The following is a 22,184-nucleotide window of genomic DNA, read 5'->3' as shown; positions in this document are numbered from 1 at the left end:
ACGATTGTCCTTTATAAATTTTGTGCCCAGCGAATAAGAACATTGTTTTGTTTGTGCAATTGAGGGTTTGTGAAAATTTATAGCAAAATCTAAATCCTTACCGAACAAAATATTCAATCGCAAACGAATACTCATGTTCTCACGAACAGCATAGTATGTGGCCTCAGGTCTTTCACCTGTCAAGTTTCAATCATAGAAATTTTATTCTACATTTGTTTGTTGTATTTCCTAACCGCACGAGCGTTCAGTTGGTCGGTCGAAGCAAGTCGCGTGTCTGGATAATTATCATTGTTCTGTCCGTGCGGTTGCACTGCAGGGCAACAAACCAAATATACTTCAAATTGATTTATGTAAAAAATATATAAATCTTACAGTCGTCTTCAGTAGAAAATCAGTATAAATAAAACAGTATTTGATTTCGAATGTCAACAAGTTTGTCACTACAATCATTAGCCAAATGAAAATGATTTCCAATGCTTTGAATAATCAGATGAGAGGTGGAACATCCAAGTCATCTACAAAGCCCGCTGTGTTCTCAGGTTCACGCTTCACCGCCTTTTTCCTCACAGCATCTTTATTCGGCAACTTCTTTGTTATGTTAGCCAGTTCGTCAGCAAATGAGCCCTTGGTGGCGACTTCTAGTCGTTCGCGTGGTTTGTCAACTTGGACGGGCGCTTTCTTTTTTCTTGCTTCCGTTGTTCTACCATGAAATGTTACAAATCATTGCGGCCACTAATTCAATATACTCCAGAAAGTATAAAAGTTATGATAATTTAAGGACAGCATTATTGATTGGCTACACTTCATGCGTATTTAGTGATTGACATCTTACATACCAACCACTTAAAACTGTCGGGAAATAACTTTCAAAACATTGCTTAGAAAATTTTCTGTTGCGACTAGAAATAAAATGACAAGAATTGCAACTTTAAATATTAAACAAACGGTCGAAAGACAGTTAACGTCACCTTTTCACTAAAACTCGATCAGCATCTACGCGTCATACTCAATCGTCTTACCCTTCCTCAGGTCGTCGTGCCGGTGTTGGGGGAGGGTCCAGCTTTGGCATTGTGACGATTAAATGACCAGTGATCTGCGATCTCTGAGCGACGCAACTGTCTGGTTTGACCTCTTCCATCAAAGCGATTTGTAGAAGTGAACCTTTCATGGCGACCCGCACGTACCATGGTTGTACATCGGCTTCTAAACAAAGACTCCTTTGTTGTAAAATAGAAATCATGGTTGAACATTCCTGATACTTAGCCTACCGGTCGTAAAATACAAAAAGGTCAAAATTTATCAACCTGGGAACGTTCAAATATTACGTAACGCTTTTTTTCCGAATTTTTGACCCCCCCCTCCCCCATGTAACGCCAACGTAACGCTTTTTTCAATCCCCCCCTCCCCCATGTAACGCTTTTTCACTACGAATTCAGCACAAAAAACTACCATTCCGTACTCGAAAGCGTTACGTAACGTTTTGCTTGAACCCCCTCCCCCCGATGTGACGCTAAGGTAACGCTTTGCATAACCCCTCCCCCTCGAAGGCGTTACGTAATATTTGAACGTTCCCTAGGGTAAATAGCAGATGCAGTAATTATGAAGTCATGTTGGGTTTTACGACATTCTTAACCCTACATTTTCCAGATGTTAGTTACAACCCACACAGCAAATCAACCATTTTTTACATTGATTCGGCTTGCATACGTTGAATCAATGTAAAAAATGGTTAATTTTCTGCCTGGAATGAAACTTAAAACTGCTTTCAAACCTATCAGCGACGTGTCCATGAATTTGTAACAGGCGACATCTAATACGAACGCAGAATCATCGTCAGATTCCGTCAGTTTGAAATCAATCTTCCCCTCATTGACATTAAGCGGTCTCCCGTCTTCGTTGAACAATCTGCGCTCGCGCCTGGAAACGCAATTGACATCAAATGTTACCTTGTTATGTTAAAACATCAACTGGCAACGTATCATGATAAAAAAATAAATTCTATGTAAGTTTGACATAGGTTGTCAAAACATTCACATAATAAATATTGAAACCAAAATAGTAAAATATCCTGAAGCATGGGCATTGGGCAGTAAGGGCACATACTTGACTTTTTCAGGTTGTTTGAATTTTGTTTCGTGAGACTTCTCTCGATCTTCTTTTATTTTGTTTTGAATGGAAATTCGGGCTTCTGGTGTATAATCAACTTTTTCTTCCCAAAAATCAGAATTTTTCTTTTGTTCCAACTCCAACTCGCTCAAATTTTTTTCTAAACAACAAAACTGACTGAAATTGTGGATGAAAAGGAATCAAACTGAACACTACCATGGACAAAACTTTCGAATTTGTAGTAGAAACTGGGTTCGAAGTTGTAAAAGAAAGAAGACAGATAGGAAGTCTAAGCAGTGGACAGAAAGTCGGAGCATTTAACTCAGCCATACCTATATTTGCAGTACTTCCATCAGTGTTTTCTTGCTTTTCAGTTTCTTCTTTCTTTTGTTGTTCTCGCTTTAGAAAATATTCTTCTTGCTGGGCAATTATTTTTGGTCTAAACGTGAAATTAATAAACATTATTCTGTCATGAGCATCTTGGTGGTTGATACGACCCATTCTGGAGTCTGGATACGTCACTGCCATGTCATTGTCAATGCACGTTGAATCTTTTGGCTAGATTAAGCAATTGCCTGGAAACGGTGCAACATAACTTGGCCTTAAGTGAAGTTGACTATCTTGCCAAGAAACGCCATGAGAGGAAGGCAAGAAGATTCCTCCAAATAAACTAAAGTCGCATGTATCTCTAATAACTAATGGTTTCTCATTGATCATCGTTTTCCCATCCAAAATAAATTTTAACAAACGTATATGCAATTGACAACAACATACAGTGCCCGATTATATAAGTTTCAGTATGAAATGTATACTTTGTTCCCACCTGAGCTCATCGAGTTGTTGCATTGCTTTTATCCTTTCTGACTTTTCTATTTCGTGACCGTCTATCCAACGAAGTTGAGGTAGCGTTGCCATTACAAACTCTTGGTATCCTAGAACAATATGGCGAATGTACGATACCTTTAAACAACTCTATTTTATTCTATTTCACCATTTTTTTGTTTATTTTACTCTATAAAAAACTTTGCCCTTCCCCAAGCCAGAAGAGACACTTTTTTTGCATTTGCTCAGGAGTATCCGAGCACCTCTGTGTACTAGACCAGAGTGAACAATTGTCATCGGAACTGAGACGTTAACAACAGAGTCGTCAAAGCAAATGTTTTGACTAAATTTATGATTGTCAGCTTGGTTCAAGCAAAAGTTGTACAGTATTAACATTTTTTGCGAAAAAAAAAAAACAACAGAAAGTACATCCGTACCACTTGGAAGGCCTTCATGTACCACAAATTAGAAACCACTCGGCTAGAATATATTATAAAGGGTACCCGTAAAAGCTCAAACTGTTTCTAAAGATTTTAAATTGTAAGACAAATCAAGCAGACTATCTGAAATAGTATTAAAAATATATCAAATTGAAAAGCACATTAATATTTTGATTTTCAGTGATTGAGCACTTGTACAAGTACATATGATTTAAACCATAAACAGACATAACTCAGCAACAACACTACATTTAACATTATAAAAAACAAAAAGCAAACGTTTTCGGCTAGTCATACAGCCCTTTTCAAGCCTATAAGAAAATACATATTAAAAGAAATGCTAAAGAATCATATAGTATCACAGCAAAAATATGGTCAAATCTAAACATTTGAGAAACTGCCTTGCTCACACAAAAGGATAACTGAAAATTACACAGCACAACGGGTCAAGTATTTGAGAAGTAAAAAATTAATTAATTGTTCAGAAAAGGAATCAGGCAGAATTGCGCAAAATTGACAGAAGCACAACACGAGATAGTGACACAAACAAAGCAAATGCGAGAAGCACAAGACGTGATAATTCAATCAAAAACTGTTAAAAGATAAGAAGCTGCGCCAGCAAATTATTGCCTGTTGAGCCCGGGTCCACGTCTTTTAGGCGCAGACAGTTAGGCGCCGGTCAAATAGGCGCGCACACTGTGGCGTCAGGATATTTAGGTGTGGAGCACTGTGGCGCCCGTTCATTTAGGTGCTATTCCTAGTAAAGTCTGCAGATAGTATCAACTCAGCTTTGGCAAAACCTAGTCGGGGTTTTGACGGAAAACTAAGTTACTCTTCAGTCTTCACTCAAGCCTACCACCCGCTTGAATATAGGCTACGGTATATTTTTTACTGATGTTTAGTGTAGTTATTATTTGACTTAACTGAAAGTGAACTCAGTCATGTTCGGAAACTTGAATAATTTATTGATAAAGCTGTCGCCGACGCAAACCTGGACTAACAACAAGTAAATGCCGAACACGCCCATTAAAAAAACAATATGTATATTTTTCTGTTCAATATAACATTTTGTGTGAAAAGCATTGCCGGACAAAGCAGCTTCACTCATTGAAGCCAACACTAACAACAAGTAAATGCACGCGCAGTCGCGCATTAACAAAACAACATATTTTTTGTTCAATATAACATTTTGTGTGAAAAGCATTGCCCTACCTGCCAAGCTGATACAATCTGCAGACTTTACTAGGAATAGCACCTAAATGAACGGGCGCCACAGTGCTCCGCACCTAAATATCCTGACGGCACAGTGTGCGTGCCTATTTGACCGGCGCCTAAAAGACTTGCTCCCTTGAGCCCTGGGTTTAAAGATTTGATGATCAATGCCTCGTGAATCTTGGTGTCGAACTCGGACAAACACTTACGAACAATTTTGAAGGACTGCAATGACGGTTTATTGTTAGAGCACGATTGGCAGTTTCTAATATGGTCTTTAATTGCACTGTTTTTATTAAAATTGGCTAAATTCAAATGCTCTCCCACTCTCGTCACCAAATGTCGCGTGGTCATACCAATGTATGACGATCTCGCATCATGCGAGCAAGTGAACTTATAAACGACGTTTGAACATAAGCGTAAAGGAGTTTTAGACTTCAACTGAAAATAATAACCAGCTTTAAATGTTTTATAAACGGGAAAAATCTTAACGTTAAACTTCAAGGCAATAAATCTGGACAAACTTGTGGCAAAACGTTTGGATTCCTTACCAACAAACGGGATTGTTAGAAAATTTTTTGAAATCAGCTTATGTTCAAACGTTATGTTCAAACTCCTTTCTGCTTATGTTCAAATGTTTAGATTTGACCATATTTTTGCTGTGATACCGGTACTATATGATTCTTTAGCATTTCTTTTAATATGTATTTTCTTATAGGCTTGAAAAGGGCTGTATGACTAGCCGAAAACGTTCGCTTTTTGTTTTTTATAATGTTAAATGTAGTGTTGTTGCTGAGTTATGTCTGTTTATGGTTTAAAAGAGTTACCTCTCTACTTAAATTGTAATATGATTTAAACTTCAATAAACGTACCGTACATACTTCTCTTGTTAAAAAAGACAAATACCTTCGTATTGTGTACACGGATTACCCGTCAGATACAGATCTTCAAAGAAAATATTAGAACGCAAGCTCTCTACACTTGTCAGCTCTCCTATGAAGTTCACAGTTAAATCCAACTTTTTGAGAGATTCACAACCCTGTTGACATTTTATATTAAGTTGTTACTTGGCCTCACTGAAAAGCAACAATCATGCTTAAAATTACCTGCTTGCAAAACAAAAGTTCCTAATTTCTAACCAAAACAAACCTGGATTTAATACTGTAAACTGCAATTCCATTATGTATAACACAGGCGGTGTTACAAAAGACATAATATTACTCAAAAGTAAGACATGATTAAACACATTGTCATTTTAAATGGACAAAAAGTCGTTAGAAGTACCGGTAATACTATATGGTACTTTTAAAAATACACAGAAAACAAATAAATTTAAAAAGTATACTTTGTTGGCTTAAACTGGCTCAATGGATAATTAAAAAAGACAAGAATTGCTGCAGTGTTTAGCAAACCCAATACATACTACTGTAGGTGGGTGCAAATGGAAGCACAATGTTATATATATCTTCATGATTTGTCCTAAATCGGTTGAAGAATTTTTCAGCAAACATTGTAAGACCAAAAAAAACGGTTACCTGCAAATTTTCTATTTTCTCAACATTGTTCAATGCAAGATTAAGGTATTCTAACTTTTTCAGTCTTCCAACGTTTTCAATTTTAGCTGCAAAGCACAAAATTTCTTTTCACAGTTTTTAAACAAGTTTAATGCATGATCAACAATAGTATTCAGGCCTCGAAATTCTCGGCGGACACGGCAGTCATGTCCGCCATCACAGCATGTGATGTCAGCGGGAAGTACCATCTAGATCGGTCATATTTGTCCGCCGAGAAATAGAAATCGTCATTGCATAGCACGAACAATTGTTGCAAATATATAATTTCCCGCGCATTCTAGCACGCATCTAGAAAATGTTAATACTGTATCCTTTAGCTTCCATTCAAGCAGGAAAACTTTCGATTTTTACGTTGCTTCAACAATTGGTGACATTGAATCAGGGTAACAAAGGTGGATTATTTGCTAAGAACTGATGGGAGTCCAGTACTTTTACACTAATCACGAGCAACTTAGTTCAAGTCTTACGTTACAATGTCTGGATTTGATCTCCCAGTGATATTGATAAGGCAAGGTTGGTTACAAAGTTAGATTATACGAGTAGGCTATTACAGCAAGATGCAGCAAAATTTGTTAAGTTTTGGTATTACAGTAAGAAAGAAAAGGCCCACGGAAAATTCACTTTCGCTCATATGACGCGCAAAAATAATCCTAAAGAAAAAACTTTGCACAACAGAAAACAGTAGCGTTAATGTAGAAGTTTTCCGACTCCTGCCCAGAGCATTGTGACGCAAGAAGCCACACGACCTCGTTCGGTGGAAGTTAATTAGTTATGCGGCGTATTAAGCAGCTATGCAGCGCTTTGACTCTTCAAGCGCACGTCGTTGGTCTGATGAAAGCTTTTCAGAGTCAGTGACTTCGCTGAAATTTTAAAAATCCTTCTAAACCGTAGCTATATATAGTTCTCATTTCTCAAATGGCGAAGAATTATCAAGGTAAAGTGATTAAGCACAACGATCGACGCTAAAACTGGTGTGTCCGCCGTGAGACTTGATTTGTCGGCCGAGATAGCTGCTCAGACCAGACACGTTTGTCCGCCGTCAATAAAAACGAATTTTGAGGCCTGGTATTATTACACTGTAACTACTTCATAAATTTGCAAAATAATAATAATCTTGTTTTTATTAGTGCACATTGCGATCACACATAGGATAAAACAGACCATAGGAAGCAGAAAAGTGACATATAGCCTTTGAGTCAGCTGCTCTCCGAACCAAAAAACCTTCTTTGAAGCAGGAAACTCAAATGTGTCAGCTTAACAATAATTTTCTACTTGTAAGTCAAAAATACACATTATGTGACGAAATGGTCCATTTCGGGGAGTCCGATTCGGTGAGTCTGATTCTTTAACGGGGATTTTTTTTTTTAAATTATCGGGTATCGTAGCCTAATTATTATTGCCGTTTTAGGGTTAGGGTTAGAGGTTAGGAACTCACCGAATAGTAGCAGACCCTTAGGTGAAGAGTAAAGACGAGTAGACCTACTTTATTAATAGACAAGTAGCCCTTGTTCAAAATACATCTAAAGTATCCTAAGGACTAAAATCTCTATTTCATGACATGCCACTTATACTCTAGAAAGGCTATCTTTAAAATCGAAATCAAAGTAGAGAAAGTTAACAACACAACACATTAGATAGTGAAGCCTATTAAACATATACGACTAGCATTTGCAGAGCAAAAACTTACCTATTAAGTTATTTTGCAAGTAAAGAATTTTCAACTGTTTACACCATCTATCTAAGTGTTCTATTTTTTCAAGGTCTTGTTGATGTAATGACAGCTCTTCTAGAGAAAATATCTCACAATCATTGTGCTCAGCTCGCTTGCGTACCAAATCTTCTGTGATTCTGACCATTTTATCACATTAGTATAAAATTGCAAACTGTATATAGAGGCCTATTATTATCAATAATCACAATTAATAAATTACAAATTCTGTTTAAAAGCATAACAGGATACACTGGAACTGTATGCAAGCAGGCCTGTAAATAAAAATACATGAAGTAAATCCCAGACGGAGTGTTTGTTTTTCATATCTTTATCCTGCATTGCGGGAAAGCGGACTTGAGCGCTATGCATCAGACATCGGTGTACGCCTTTTGACGTACACCTGACCCACGCTGCAGGCGACGGCAATGTCTGTTTCCGGTTGTCTATTCAGTATTCTACTGATGACTTAAATTTGGTACTACCCATTACTTGAAATCGATCACTGGGTAGAGGCAATTATCGTAAAGTTTCTTGCCCAGAGAAACAACAGCAAGTGCGGGTGGCTGGAGTCGAACATGCAGGCTCTCGACTGCGAGCCCAGCGCGCTAACCACTCGGCCACTGCTGCCGACAATCATATGCTTCAAACAAGTTTTTCTGTGGCTGAATCTATCAATAAATATCAAGTGCATTTGTTTTCAATCACTGCATCACCACTGCTGTAACGCTGGAATAGAAAAATATAAATGTAAAAAGACTTATTGCAGCAGCTTTACAAATCTTAGGCTACTCATTATCAGTCATCATCTTCACCTGCGGCAGATTGCGCATCAACATGGCTTATTTGCTTCAAAGAGTGGCGATTTTGAGCCAACTCGCCCAGTGTCGTCAAGTTGAGTCCGGTCCATGATTGAATGTTGTCTTGCCATCGTTTTGATTGTCTGCCACGTTTTCTTTTTCCTTCTACTTTGCCTTCTGTGCAAACTTTGCTGATTCCGAATTGTGATCTTTTGGTGTGGTCGAATAGTTTTAAAACTTTGGCTTTTATTATTGCTGCAATTGGGTGTAGTTTTGTCATAGTTAGAAGATCTTCTGTTTTCGTGTGGTCAAGTAACCTTTTGTTGGTCATGCTTCTCATGATGTGATTTTGAAAGGTAGTGAGTTTTTTCATTGTTGATGATGTCCAATTTACGCATTCTAGACTGTACAGCACGACTGGTAAAACTAAAACGTAGGTGTTGAAAATTTTTGGCTACTACCGTATACTTTTAGGCTACTACTGTATGCCTAATATTATATTTACTATGGAAAAAACATTTAACAAACAGCCATCACTAGAAAAAAAGATTTACACTCAAAAATCAGATAAAAAGGCTGGTGCAGTGCTTTCAAGTATCCTATCTTGTGGCATTGAAACACCGTGATGCGTTAAGTTCATTAATGTGAAACCACAAACAGGCAAAAAAAACTCAAGTACCGGTACATATCTTAAGCATTTGTGCACACTAAATTAAATTGTTATTCAAGAAATTTCTAAACAAAGGCTTTTCAACTACAGCAAGGATTTGAGATATTAATTTCAGAAAATCCTGGATACCAGGGTAATTCAGATGTTAAACTTTCAATTCAAACAAATGGGACATTTTTGAGAGTTTCCTTTTTATTTTTCGGTATCATGCCAGAGTTGCCAGACTTTAAATTGAAAAAAAGCCAAAGCTTCATAAAAAAAAGGCCAATAAAACTGTAAAAAAAAGCCAAACATTAAACTAAAAAAGGCCAAAAACTACTCACGTTGCGTTCTAACAGTTTGTAATTCATTAAAAAAAAGCAACAGGAGCTGGTAATTAGTGATGACTATGCTGTTCATGTCAGCTTGTACTACATTTTTCTTACATTTTAGCTGCAAGCGTATCAAATAATAAAGAATTTTGACCTTGTAGCCTACTGGAAGTTTACGTTTATGCTTCGTTGTCATTTCATGTTTATGAAAATTACTTTTCGTTGGGACAATGGTTGCTTGGCATAACTTGCAAAAAGCATCACCTGTGCGTTCATCTTTTTTAAGCCAAGAAAACTCCTTTTCCCATTGAGGTAGATATTTCCTGCTGCTATCATACATTGCCTTCCACTTTCGTTTTCACATTATCAACAGCTACAATACTTTTAAACAGATAATAATTAATACAGTACTTTAAATAATAGCCTGTCAAAATAGTCACTTTATAAAAATTAACAAGCATCGCCAAAAGAGCAAGACTTTATCCTTGCACACGCTGTCAGTCTGCCCTGGCCCTGCAGTTTCTGAACAGTGCACATGCGCATAATGGGATGTCTATGGCATTAACAAACAGCAATTCTACAATTCACAGTGAAAGAATAAAGGACAAGTGTTGCCATTGTTCTTCTTCTTTCGTTTGAGACCAGATCAAATCAAATTTCAGGGCAGATGATGGAGAGCCAGGTGAGTGTAGCTTCGTCCAGCGTTGCTATACCATGCGTTCCATTTGGTGCCTTATAGATCAGACATTCGAGAACGACATGGTCAGCAGTTTGTTCCTCCGCGCCGCATTCGCAGGCCGGTGAGGGAGCCAAACCCCACTTGTGCATGTTGGAATGGAAGCGACCGACTCCGGTTCGGATTCTGTTGAGCTTGACCCAAGTCGGCCGAGGCAGGTCCATACCAGGGGGGCGCGCCACCGGGTGAGGTATAAAACGATGTAGTTTCGTGTCGGTGGCACACCACGCTGCATTCCAATTGTCTTCCATGAAGTGTGCTGCGCTGATGGCATGATCGCTGAATGGATGTAATGGATAATATTGTTGTTTCAATCTTACAAAATACAGTAAATGTAAAAAAAGCCAAACAAATAATTTGCGGCCAAACCAATATGAAAACAAGCCAAAATAAAGCCAAAAAGCCAAACCCAAATTTTGTGGCCAAACGACTTCAAAAAAGGCCAAATTTGTGAAATTTGGTCGTAAAAAAGCCAATCTGGCAAGCCTGTATTACGCCCGTTGTTCCTGTGAAAATATTATATCTTACTGTGCATTGCAAAAGGTCTTGTTTGACTTCTGTTCAGTTGTTTTCAGTTTTGATTATTATCAACGAGAATATAATGGCAGTGCCGGTTTTTGGGGTGTGCAAACCCTGCGATCGCACAGGGCCTGCAAATTAGGGGACGCGCAATTTACTCAGAAAATACTCAGCTTTGTATCCGAAAAATGCCAAAGAAAACATGATCTTATCTTTTTGCTATGCCACCGGACAGCACCATTTTACAGTAATATTCATACCAAATTTTTTCTGAACATGCTCTCAGAATGCACAAAATTCAAAGTAATTTTTTTAAAATTTTCTGTGGAGGCCTCCGAGACGCCCCGCCACTGGGTGTCGCCTTCGGCGAACACGCCATCAGGCTTCGCCCGCCTGCCGTCAAAACCCCCCTTCCCTTTCAAAATACCTAGCTATGCTACTGAATTGGACCATTGTCATTGGGGCTCGCAAAACCATATTCCGCACACTGCCCTAAAATACCCTACGACCGGCCAGGACCGGATTTAGCCTAAGTGCTGCCCTAGGCAGATAAGAAAAGTGCTGCCTCCCAAAAACAAATTTCGATGGTGCGCAACGATTTATATTTTCAATTCCTTACAAAAAAGTTATTTGCACTGCTTATTTGAATGTACATCAATGAATGTCATTGTAGCCTATATGTTCCCGACAATTTTCACCAAATCAAACGTCATATAAAAACCGTTATGGTCTACTTAACCTAGCTGGCATCTTACGTCATGGAAATTGCTAGAAAATGTCCAAATATTGCACCATCGTTCGTAAGACCTTAGAAATATTGCATCAGCCGCTTTGAACACCTGTTTGAATGACTTCATAATTGTCTTTCATTATTGCGTCACAGTACTGCGTACGTGAGTTTGAGATATTGCAAATCATTCTGGTTATTCTTAAAATTGTTTGTTGGAAGCAAGGATGCCAGAGCTTGGTTTTTCCACCTAGATCTGGGTTTTTTTGACCACATCTGGGTTTTAAGTTTTTTTATTTCAAATTTAGGTAAATCTAGGTTTTTAACTTTGTACAGAGCTTGCACAGTATTAAAGCACTGGGATCTTAGATAAATGGTCCACACTGCAACACAAAAATGATAAGGTACACCGGTAATGTTTTTTTGCATCAGCTACTGCAGTCAGTGAGGTACAGGATGCTGAAAAAATGATCCAACTTTATGAAAATGTGGATGACTAAAAATTGGAGTAGGCCTAGTAGCCTACAACTATTTGTGTTACTGAGCATTTATTTATTGTAAATTTGAGTTATTCTTTTCAACAGTATGTTCAAATGAAAAAGGCAAAGCAGGGTTTGTTGCTAAGAACCAAGTTACCGTAGTTGTAGGCCTACACCAAACTGCAAGCAGTAAGCAGGCATGATGATTCTCCTCAGCCGCAGTCTACAACTCACACAGCAAAAAGTTTAGTTCAAAAGTCAAAACTAACCTTAATGGCTAGCCTATACACTCATACATCTAGTCAGTTTTAGAAATTTTGGTTAAACACAGACTAAACCTTGCTAGCTAGACGCTTTACCATAAAGGTAATTTTGAACCAAAATCTTTGCCGTGAGCCCATATAGGCCTTACCAAGCTCTTGTTTTTGCATATAGTTATATTACACATATATTAACTGGTCATATTGACTGATTGAATCTTTATCCTCGGACTGGGAAAGCTTCTTGCAGAGCTTAATCCTGGCAGTTTCGCATACTTGTGGAGGCTTTGAATCACTGACGCAGGCCCGGTCACCGAGATCGACAGAGTGGAGTTTCCGATTGTTGAAGTGTTGTTGCCAGGGAATTATTCCATCCAATAGATGCCGCTGAATGGAGAGCAGTCCTTAACGTGCGTTGCTCAAGCGCACACCCCGAGAGTCGAACCAGCGCCGCTATTAATCTTGAAGTTTCTTCGTTCCAGAAGTCACGCGCTAACCAATTGAGCTATTGTATACCGTCAATTATATAAACATGTTACTATTTGTAGCTTTCTGAGGCTTCTGTGTAATGCTTTAAAATGGTACTGAAAGCACACGCAGGTTTTTTTAACCGCTTTACTACATATTTTCTGGACCTGGGTTTTTTTTGCCTCATCTGGGTTTTTTTTAGCACACAATCTAAGTTTATTGGAAATTTGTCGCTGGCATCCCTGGTTGGAAGTCAGTCGCATAGTTAACTGTTTGCTTGGTGCTTACTAGCTGGACAAATTTTCCGTCTTTTATCTAAGTAATCTGTTCTGTAGTGACAAGTTTTAGTGGTGTACGGCGTTACATCCAATTTCGACAGCCAGGTGGCTAATTTTACAGAAATACAAATTTGAATAGACGTTTCGAAGGAGTGTTTCTTTTTCGGTCATTACATACAGACGAACGGATTCGGGAATCTTATGTTACAATTTTCCCACGAAGAGATTATGGTTTACCGCTGTGACCATAAAAAATAAAAGACGTGACTTGTTAGCTGGTAGGCCAAGAAGCACTAGAAGCACATAAAAAAATAAAAGACGTGACTTGTTAGCTGGTAGGCCAAGAAGCACTAGAAGCACATAAAAAATAAAAGACGGGTTCTTGTCAGTTGGTAGGTCAAGAAGAAATTAAAGCAAAATAATAAAAGAAGATCTTGTTGGTTGGTAGTCTACAGAAGCAAAAGAAAATTAAAGACATTTCTTCTCAGTTGGTACTGAAGAACTTCAAGTTAAAAATTAAAGGCGTTTCTTTGTTGGTTCTGAAGAAAAAACAACATTGACATTCATTTGAAGAAAAAAGATTAAAGACAATCGATCTGTGCTTCAAGATTCAAGTGAACGAATCCAAGCAAGTTGTGGGGAACTTTAGGACTTTATATACCCGTACAACTACGGTATTGTGCATTTAAATTCTTTTTTGTATTTTTACGGTCTTTGAAGTTAAGTTTTTTATAACTTAATTTTGTGTGTTTGTGTAACTTAAATTTTTTAATTGTTAAATTGAGCCCCAACATTTAATATGTCTACACTCGGTGGCGACAGGGACTCGACCGCCGTCGACTCGACTGAGTTTAAGCCTGATGATGTTCTTTGCGGTCGGGCAGGCCATTCTGGGGAGGGACCCAGTAACGATGAGGCTAAGTCAGTTCGAGAGGCCCGGCATCTTAGAAGGGATATTTTGACTCAAATTGGGGAACTTTCTGTAGCCCTAGGTTCTTTGAGTGATAAGCAGGAACTGTTAATTTTTAGATCTAAGTTATCTACTTTGGAAGAGGATTTACGGCATTTCCATGCTCTTTTGACTAAAATTTTTAACTCTGCAATCTTGGCAGAACTTCGTGATAGGGTAGACCCCGAATTTAACTCGTTAAAAAATAACTTTGAACAAAAAGTAAGTGAGTTCTCAGATATGTTGGATGCTGACATACATCCTGAGGATAGCGCCTCAAATGTAAGCACTAGGATGTCTACGAGTTCGTCTCGGATAGTGGCACAAATTAACCTGCAGCTAAGACGAGAGGAGCTCCAGATACGAGCTGAGGCTGAAGCGAGAGCTGCTGAGGCCACAGCGAGAGCTGATGCCATACGAGCAGAGGCCGTACGAGCAGAGACCGTCGCGAGAGCTGAGGCTGAAGTGAGAGCTGCTGAGGCCACCGCAAGAGCTGAGGCTGAAGCAAGAGCTGCTGAGGCCACCGCGAGAGCTGCTGAGTTTGCACTCAAAGACGCACAGTTGAGGGCTGAACAACGTAAAGAGGTAGCTTTGGCTGAATATCGATCAGATGTGGGCTCCCGGCGTAGCTCCAAGAAGGGCTCTTCTAGGCATTCCAGAAGTGAACATCAATCACAGTTTAATTTACATAACCTTTTCCAGACGCCTGTTCAATCTGTAAGTGGACCAGTGCAATCCACACGTTTTTCAGCTGTTTCAGGAGGTCTCGGGGCCGCGGCTAAGGGTCTTCCGAAGGCTGTAGAGCCAAGGCCTGCGAATTATAGCCGAACTCCTCCCCCAGAGCGTGCAGGTCACGGGGCCGCCATTAGCAGTAATGCTTTGCCCCCTTCACAGTTTTCTGCGCCGCTAGTTTTTGATCGCCCAGCTACACGTAATTTGCGTGGTTGTGAGAGGCGTATCGCGTCTCCTGATTTTAACGTGTGTGAGGATCGTGATCGGGCTGTGCATGTGACTGAGCCCACTCAGCCCCTTAAAGGATATAGCTTGTCTTCTCCCGCTAAATCGAGTTCTCAACAACAGGATTGCTTTTTTGAATACCAAAATAGTAGGACGTTTTTCGATAAGGCGGCCTTGATTGGTTACGATGGTAATAATATGCCATTTGTCTTCTTTAAAAATCGTGTTACGGCCTTAATGGCAGCTTCGTCCTTTAAAGGAACTCGTTTGACTTTGTTACAAGCAGCTTGTGTTAGAACAGCTGCGCAAACGATTGCTAATTTGGTTTCCGACACTCCTGGCTTGTCAGAAGAAGACAGGATAGAAATGTCGTTAGCTCGCTTGTCCCAGCGTTTTGGGGTTCGTGGAGGTCTTTTCGCCGAACCGGAATTTAGAAAGTATCGCTATGGTAGCAAATTGACTTCGACCTCTTCCAGTGATCTGAAAGCGTTTAAAGATGAATTGTCGCAGTGTCTGCTTTACGCGCAAGCTTATGGTCAGCGTGACAAATTGGAAGTACGTTTTGTTTTGGATTTGGCTAAGCGACTCCCGTTTGACGCTAAGCAGCGTTATCTTGACTTTTTAGGTGATCAGTATGGTGGTACTGATGAGCCTACTTTTCAGAGTTTGTTTGAATTTGTAGTACGGGAGGAAACGCGCAAGTCGACTGATTTTAGCATTATGCTAATGGGCGATTCTGGTGAGTCGCAGCATTTTAAAAAGTTTGGCAAAGGAAAATTGCCTTCTTGTCCGGTTAGGCAGACGTCGGTAAAACCCCATGATAATGTGATTTCAGGGAATTCGCAGTACTCGACTGCTGTTGGCGCACCGCGCGGTGGTGTGGCCAGACGTAGAGACATGCCGGAATGTTTTTATTGTTCGTCACGTGGTCAAGTTGAATATCATTTTTTTGTCTAATTGTAAAGAATTTTTGCGCTTGACACCTAAAGATCGGAGAGATGTCATTGTGAAAGCTGGCAAATGCTTGAATTGTTTGCGCCAGCATATGGTTAGGGATTGCGTTCATGCAAACAACTGTCGTCAATGTGGCCTTAACAACGATAGAAAGCACTATTTTCTTCTGCATGATTTTTATGTGACGTCACGTGATTCTCTGGAGTCGGTCGGTAAAGATGATGTTGGTGCCAGAGTTCCTGTGCGTAATGTTAAGATTGGAAATGTTAAAGCAGCCTTTAACCGCATTACTGCTGCTCGTGTTTTGAATCCAATGACTGGCAAATCGAAGTTGGTGTATTGTCAGCATGATCCTGGTTCGCAGTTGACTTTTGTTTCGAGTGATTTGGTCTGCGAACTTGGTCTTAAACCGTATGATAAAGCGTCGTTTAAAATGGATACTCTGGCTGATCAGAAACCTACTTGTGCTAACCTTGTTAAACTCAACATCCAGTCGTTAGAGACAGATGAACTGTTTTGTGATATAACTTCGGTGGTTAACCCAGCTTGGGCTGACGATGTTAAAACTTTACCGCATAAACAAGATTTAAGTAGTTTCCGTCATTTTCATGACGTGAATATGTTTCATTTGAATGATTGTAGTACTGTAGATGTACTGATTGGCAACGACAACGCTTATTTGATGTGGGCCAAAGAGGAGCGTGTTGGTGAAAATCGTAGTGAACCGCATGCTTTACTCACTCCTCTCGGCTGGTTGGCTTGTGGTGGTAAGTCACCCTTAGATGAAAGCGTTGCAAACGTGTGCAGAGTGCAGACGTCTTCAGAGTCGGATGTCATCTCTGGCTTTCAGCGTAAAATTGAGTCTCGTGATATGGAAATAGCAGACCTGAATAAAGTCATTCAGGATTTGACCTTGCAAAATGAAACCTGTGAATTGTCTCGCAATGACATTTTGGCTAGAGAACTTGTTGAACCGAATATTGAGTTGAAAGATGGTCGATTTGAGATACCTGTTCCGTTGAAGGAAGATATTGATCTACCTAACAATTTTGTGTTGGCGTCAGATAGAGCTGCTGATTTAAGGAAGAAGGCTTTAAAACAACCTGAACTTCGTGATTTCCTTACTGACACCATGAAAGATCTTAAATCTAATGGCTATATTGAGCGTGCTGGTGAAGCAGAAAATGTAAAAGGATTTGAATGGTATTTACCATACTTTGTGACGTCACAATTAAAAAAGCGTATTGTTTACGATGGCAAGTCTGAATTTTGAGGAACTTGTGTTAATGATGTAATGTTTTCAGGTCCTGACTTGTTAAACCTTCTGGCAGATGTCTTGGCTAGATTTCGACTTGGTAGGTTTGGTTTCATGGCCGATGTGATTAAATACTTTTTTCACATTTTGGACGCTTCAATACGTAAGCCCAATTTCATTGAACTGCTTACGTACACAGGCAGTGCCGTTCGGATCGTGAACGAACGCCCTTTGGTACCTTTGAGTGACGACCCTAGGGATTTTACTGTCATCACCCCTGCCTCACTTTTGACCTCATACTTAGACCCATACTGTGCTGTTGGGCAGCCACATGATCGTGACCAACTAAGGAGGGACTATCGGTTCAATTTGTCACTTTCTCAGCAGTTTTGGAGTAAATGGATCGATTTTTACTTGCCAGGTCTTCAGGGCCGGAAAAAATGGCTAAAAATAGCCGAGAATTTGGAGCCTGGTCAATTTGTAGTGGTGGGTTCCCTCCAAGATATTGGTAAACGTGGGAAGTATCAACTTGGGAGGGTGCATGAGGTAGTTCCACAAATTAGGAAAGGGAAGCCTGTGGTTCGTAGAGCTAAAGTTGCCGTCTGCAACTATGATGAGAGTACGGGGGAAGTGAAAGTAGACTACGTGTTGAGGGATATTTCGTGCCTCGCCCCCGTAAAGAACACCTAAGTGTTAGGGTTTGAGCCTGGTTTTGTCTGCGGTGGCCGACACTTGTCTGAGCCCAGAACAGTCGGTTATTATCGCAACCATTGTATATAGCGTCATTTTAGCGTGTATCTATGGTACCAATTTCATGTATCGTCGTGTATTATTCGTATTGTTGTTCATTCTTTGCATGCCCTTTGTATTTACGTGTTAACATAAACGTGAGTGATTCAAACAATTTGTGTATCGTGTGTTTTTATTCATTGGCTCACAATTGTCGTCAATTCTTTTTTAGTTATGCCATGTCAGACTGTAATAACTAGGGGCCGCTATGTTCCCGACAATTTTCACCAAATCAAACGTCATATAAAAACCGTTATGGTCTACTTAACCTAGCTGGCATCTTACGTCATGGAAATTGCTAGAAAATGTCCAAATATTGCACCATCGTTCGTAAGACCTTATGAAATATTGCATCAGCCGCTTTGAACACCTGTTTGAATGACTTCATAATTGTCTTTCATTATTGCGTCACAGTACTGCGTACGTGAGTTTGAGATATTGCAAATCATTCTGGTTATTCTTAAAATTGTTTGTTGGAAGTCAGTCGCATAGTTAACTGTTTGCTTGGTGCTTACTAGCTGGACAAATTTTCCGTCTTTTATCTAAGTAATCTGTTCTGTAGTGACAAGTTTTAGTGGTGTACGGCGTTACATCCAATTTCGACAGCCAGGTGGCTAATTTTACAGAAATACAAATTTGAATAGACGTTTCGAAGGAGTGTTTCTTTTTCGGTCATTACATACAGACGAACGGATTCGGGAATCTTATGTTACAATTTTCCCACGAAGAGATTATGGTTTACCGCTGTGACCACTATAATAAACTAATTGTTTAAAATCGCTTCTTGCGGCTTTTTCTCTTGCAAACAAATCAATAATTTTTTCAAAGCGTGTAGAAATAAGTAAAGATGAGTTAATGCTCAAAAATGTGAGATCATTCATGTGATCATGCTTCAACGTAGACCACCGTGCATTCTTGATCAGCTTCAAAATATAGAATGATCGCTCTGCACTGCCTGCCTAGCCTGCAACTTTTCCATCAACCTAACAATGACTACAGTGGCGTAGCCAAGGGGGGGGTTTTGGGGGTTACAACCCCCCCCCTTGGCACGCGTGTGACGTCACGATATTGAGAATGATGCTTTCAGTCTAAAAAAAATTGCCTAATTTTAAACAAAATTGCATTAAAAGAGCGAGTTTTGCCAATACCAAACATTCAAACATCTCAGCCAGGAATTAGCAACAAGAAAACACAGAGACTTAGCTTTTTTTCCGAAAAATGCCGAAGAAAACATGATCTTATCCTTTTGCTATGCTACCGGACAGCACCATTTTACAGGAATATTCGTACCCAAATTTTTGTTGAAAATGCTCTCAGAATGCACCAAATTCAAAGTAATTTTTGAAAATCTTCTGGGGGAGGCCCCCCAGACCCCCCGCCGTTGGGTGGTCAAAACCCCCCCCTTTTAAAATTCCTGGCTACGCTACTGATTGACTACTATAGGCTCCTTTATAGGTTTGGTGGCCGTGCTTAACTTTACTTTCATCGAAGTATGCTTTAAATTTACATCGCATGCACGTTTTAAACTTCTGTGGTTTTGCCGCCGTTTCCTTTTGTTGGTTTGTTCCCGTAAACTATTAGTAGCCTAACTTTATCATTGCTGTTGTTTTCCGACAAAGAAAAATAACGTACAAACTACAAAGTTGTTTTCCGACAAAGAAAAATTGAATTGAATTAAAAGAAGCGCTAAGCAGCACATTTAATTATCGTTGAAAACCAATTAAGCGTGAAGTACTCTAGGGGCGATGACTTGCCATACAAGACTTGTCGCACTGTTTATAAATGTGTGTGATGTGATAACATATTTATTAATTGCTATATATCTGTTGTGAATTATTATATTCACGTAGCCTACAGTATTATCAATGTAATATATTCGTATATTTTGCCGCCCCCAATAATTTGCCGCCCTAGGCAACTTCCTACTCTGCCTACTGATAAATCCGGCCCTGCGATCGGCACTGATAATGGGCTGCATGTCAACATGGCAAATGTTCACAAAAAGGTAGAAGCGACAAAACGCGTTACTATATTATACATTAACATATTTTACTGTAGGCCTACGTATGAATGAGGATGATGATTACTATTGTGGTAACATTTATATTTCAATATTTAATGATTGTTTATATTTTTAACTAATAAGTTGTTAAAGCTGTCTGACTACTTGATGAAAATTCTATCAATCTAATTTACCTATCTTTTCATGCCCTACTTTCATGCCACATAACATTATAGCCTATCACGTAGGCTAAACTGCTTTCTAAGAAAATGTGCAGTGATAAAAATTCTTTAAAATTATGCACGATGAGGTCACAAATTCACAATGTGAAGAAAATCAAGTCTTTTTTATAGGTTAATTATTTCGAAAAGTTTTGCATGGCCTATAGGCTACTATAGCTACTTGTAGAGACTTTGAACCACTGACGCATGGGCCGTTTAGCGAGATTTACATAATAAAGTTTTCGATAGTTGTTCAAGTGCTTTTGCAGGAAAATTATTCCATCCACTGAGTGTCGCTGAATGGAGAGCAGTCCTGGAATGCGTTGCTCAAGCTCGTTATAATTTATCCCACATAACCTGTTACATTTTGGGGAGAGTGTCAATTACAGCCATTAGCCTACTATAACTTACACAGTTATGTACGCGCATACAAAAAATATTGACGCCGTCAGCGTAAACGCAAACGTTCGAAAACCATACGCCGTATGCGTCAACGTAACTTGTAAAAAAAAGTTGTCAGCGTCAGCGCATACACTAGCGTAAACTCATTTTGTTTGCTCGGTGCCAAACATGGTATAAACCACTCGAAACAAACAAGTTTTATTTTGAATTTCTACGAAGAAACACCAGCATCTGAAAGCGTTCATCTGACATTTTGCTGTGTTTTGGTTCGAATATGTCTTTGCCCATTGAAAACATTCTTTCAACTGCAGCGCTGAAAGGTATTGACGTGTTGTAGCGAAAAAAATACATTAAAAAGTATGCGTTGACGCTATGCGCTAAAAAACCGCGAAAACTTTACGGCGTAGCCTCAAGCGACAACTTTCCAAAAAAATGTGGCCGAAAGCGTTGGCGTAAACAAAAAGTCTACGCCGCAAGTCTGCGGCGTAGAATTTGCGGCGTATACGTAGATCTCTGAACTTACATTAGGCCTAGTTTTATTTTTGCAGAGAATGTAAGGCAAAGGCAGATCATGCCACCCACTTTACTTTTCCGACAAATTGTTAGATAAGTGATCCAATATAGGCCTAGGCTAATTTTGGTTAGCCTACTATCATAACTTTCCTGAAGTTGATATCGTTTAAGGAAGCCTTTGCTTCGTCTAATTTTTCAGCAATAGCCTATGTAGCCTATCATCTTAGCCTAAATTCTCAAGCAAAAAATATAGCTTAGGCTACTATTTAGCTACTGTAGAGACCCGGTGCTACATTTTCATTGTTTTCTATCCATTTTCATGTTCGCATTATTAATTTGTCTTATTGAAGCCTACATGTTTAAAAAACAGAATTTGGCTGATAAATCGTAATCCATGATTATACTGAACTTTGGAAACTGTAATCATTTTCGTGAACACCAGTCTTTGCACAGTTGTTTTAAAAGTGTCCTCTGAAAACCTATTTCCATATCTATCTTCGACTTTTGATTCAAACTTTTGTCTTAACCTACATTGCGTTAAATATCCAGTCAGTAACAGTCACTTTCTACAGTAGCCTACTTTGATTCAATTTCTATACGCACGTTCAGCAAATCAAAAACACCTTTTTTCCTCAGACTGAGAACGACTCTTGGAGATTTGATCCTGTCAGGTTTTCTTACCAGTAATAACTTTAAACTACTGACCCAGGGCCCAGGCCCTAGTGTTTGTGCATTTGCCAAGATCGACAAAATAATGTTCCTACTTGCTGTTGAAGTGTTGTTTCATGAATTGTTCGAACCACTAGGTGACGTTGAATTAAACCGTCATGTGTTTATCACGTTGCTTGAGAGCACATCTCAAGAGTTGATCCGGCGTTGCTTGATCTTGCCAATATTTCGTTTTTAAAGTCGGCGATATACCAACTGAGATGTAAGGGTTCGAGGCAGACATTGTTCTGTTGTTGAAGTCAATCGTAGATAAAAAACATTTTGAGATGTTTAACACCAACCTTATACCCTCAAAATGTTGGT

General features: G+C 39.3%; 1 protein-coding gene across 1 annotated transcript; it reads right to left on the bottom strand.

The window, feature by feature from the left end:
* Positions 1 to 17: 17 nt before the first annotated feature.
* On the bottom strand, positions 18 to 8,133 carry LOC145781189 (dynein axonemal assembly factor 11-like). Its single transcript, XM_082592968.1, has 9 exons — positions 7,842 to 8,133; positions 6,116 to 6,201; positions 5,487 to 5,619; positions 2,930 to 3,038; positions 2,439 to 2,545; positions 2,104 to 2,266; positions 1,772 to 1,917; positions 1,020 to 1,203; positions 18 to 700 (listed from the first exon to the last, which is right to left on the bottom strand). The coding sequence occupies exons 1-9, from the start codon at positions 8,008 to 8,010 to the stop codon at positions 487 to 489; spliced, it is 1,311 nt and encodes a 436-aa protein (XP_082449094.1). The 5' UTR covers positions 8,011 to 8,133; the 3' UTR covers positions 18 to 486.
* Between the last annotated feature and the right edge of the window lie 14,051 nt (positions 8,134 to 22,184).

Source organism: Aplidium turbinatum, chromosome 1, assembly GCF_918807975.1.
Source record: "Aplidium turbinatum chromosome 1, kaAplTurb1.1, whole genome shotgun sequence".
NCBI lineage: Eukaryota > Metazoa > Chordata > Ascidiacea > Aplousobranchia > Polyclinidae > Aplidium > Aplidium turbinatum.
The sequence above is the reverse complement of the archived record's forward strand: the minus strand, read 5'-3'. Positions and strand labels throughout refer to the sequence as shown.

What these genes read in the sequence shown, in the direction of transcription:
- LOC145781189 (XM_082592968.1), bottom strand. Translation starts at nt 8,010, where the DNA reads ATGGTCAGAATCACAGAAGATTTGGTACGCAAGCGAGCTGAGCACAAT. An exon ending in CTTGCAAAATAACTTAATAG is followed by an intron (nt 6,202 to 7,841) that starts GTAAGTTTTTGC and finishes TGTGCTTTGCAG; the next exon opens with CTAAAATTGAAAACGTTGGA. An exon ending in AGAAAATAGAAAATTTGCAG is followed by an intron (nt 5,620 to 6,115) that starts GTAACCGTTTTT and finishes AAATGTCAACAG; the next exon opens with GGTTGTGAATCTCTCAAAAA.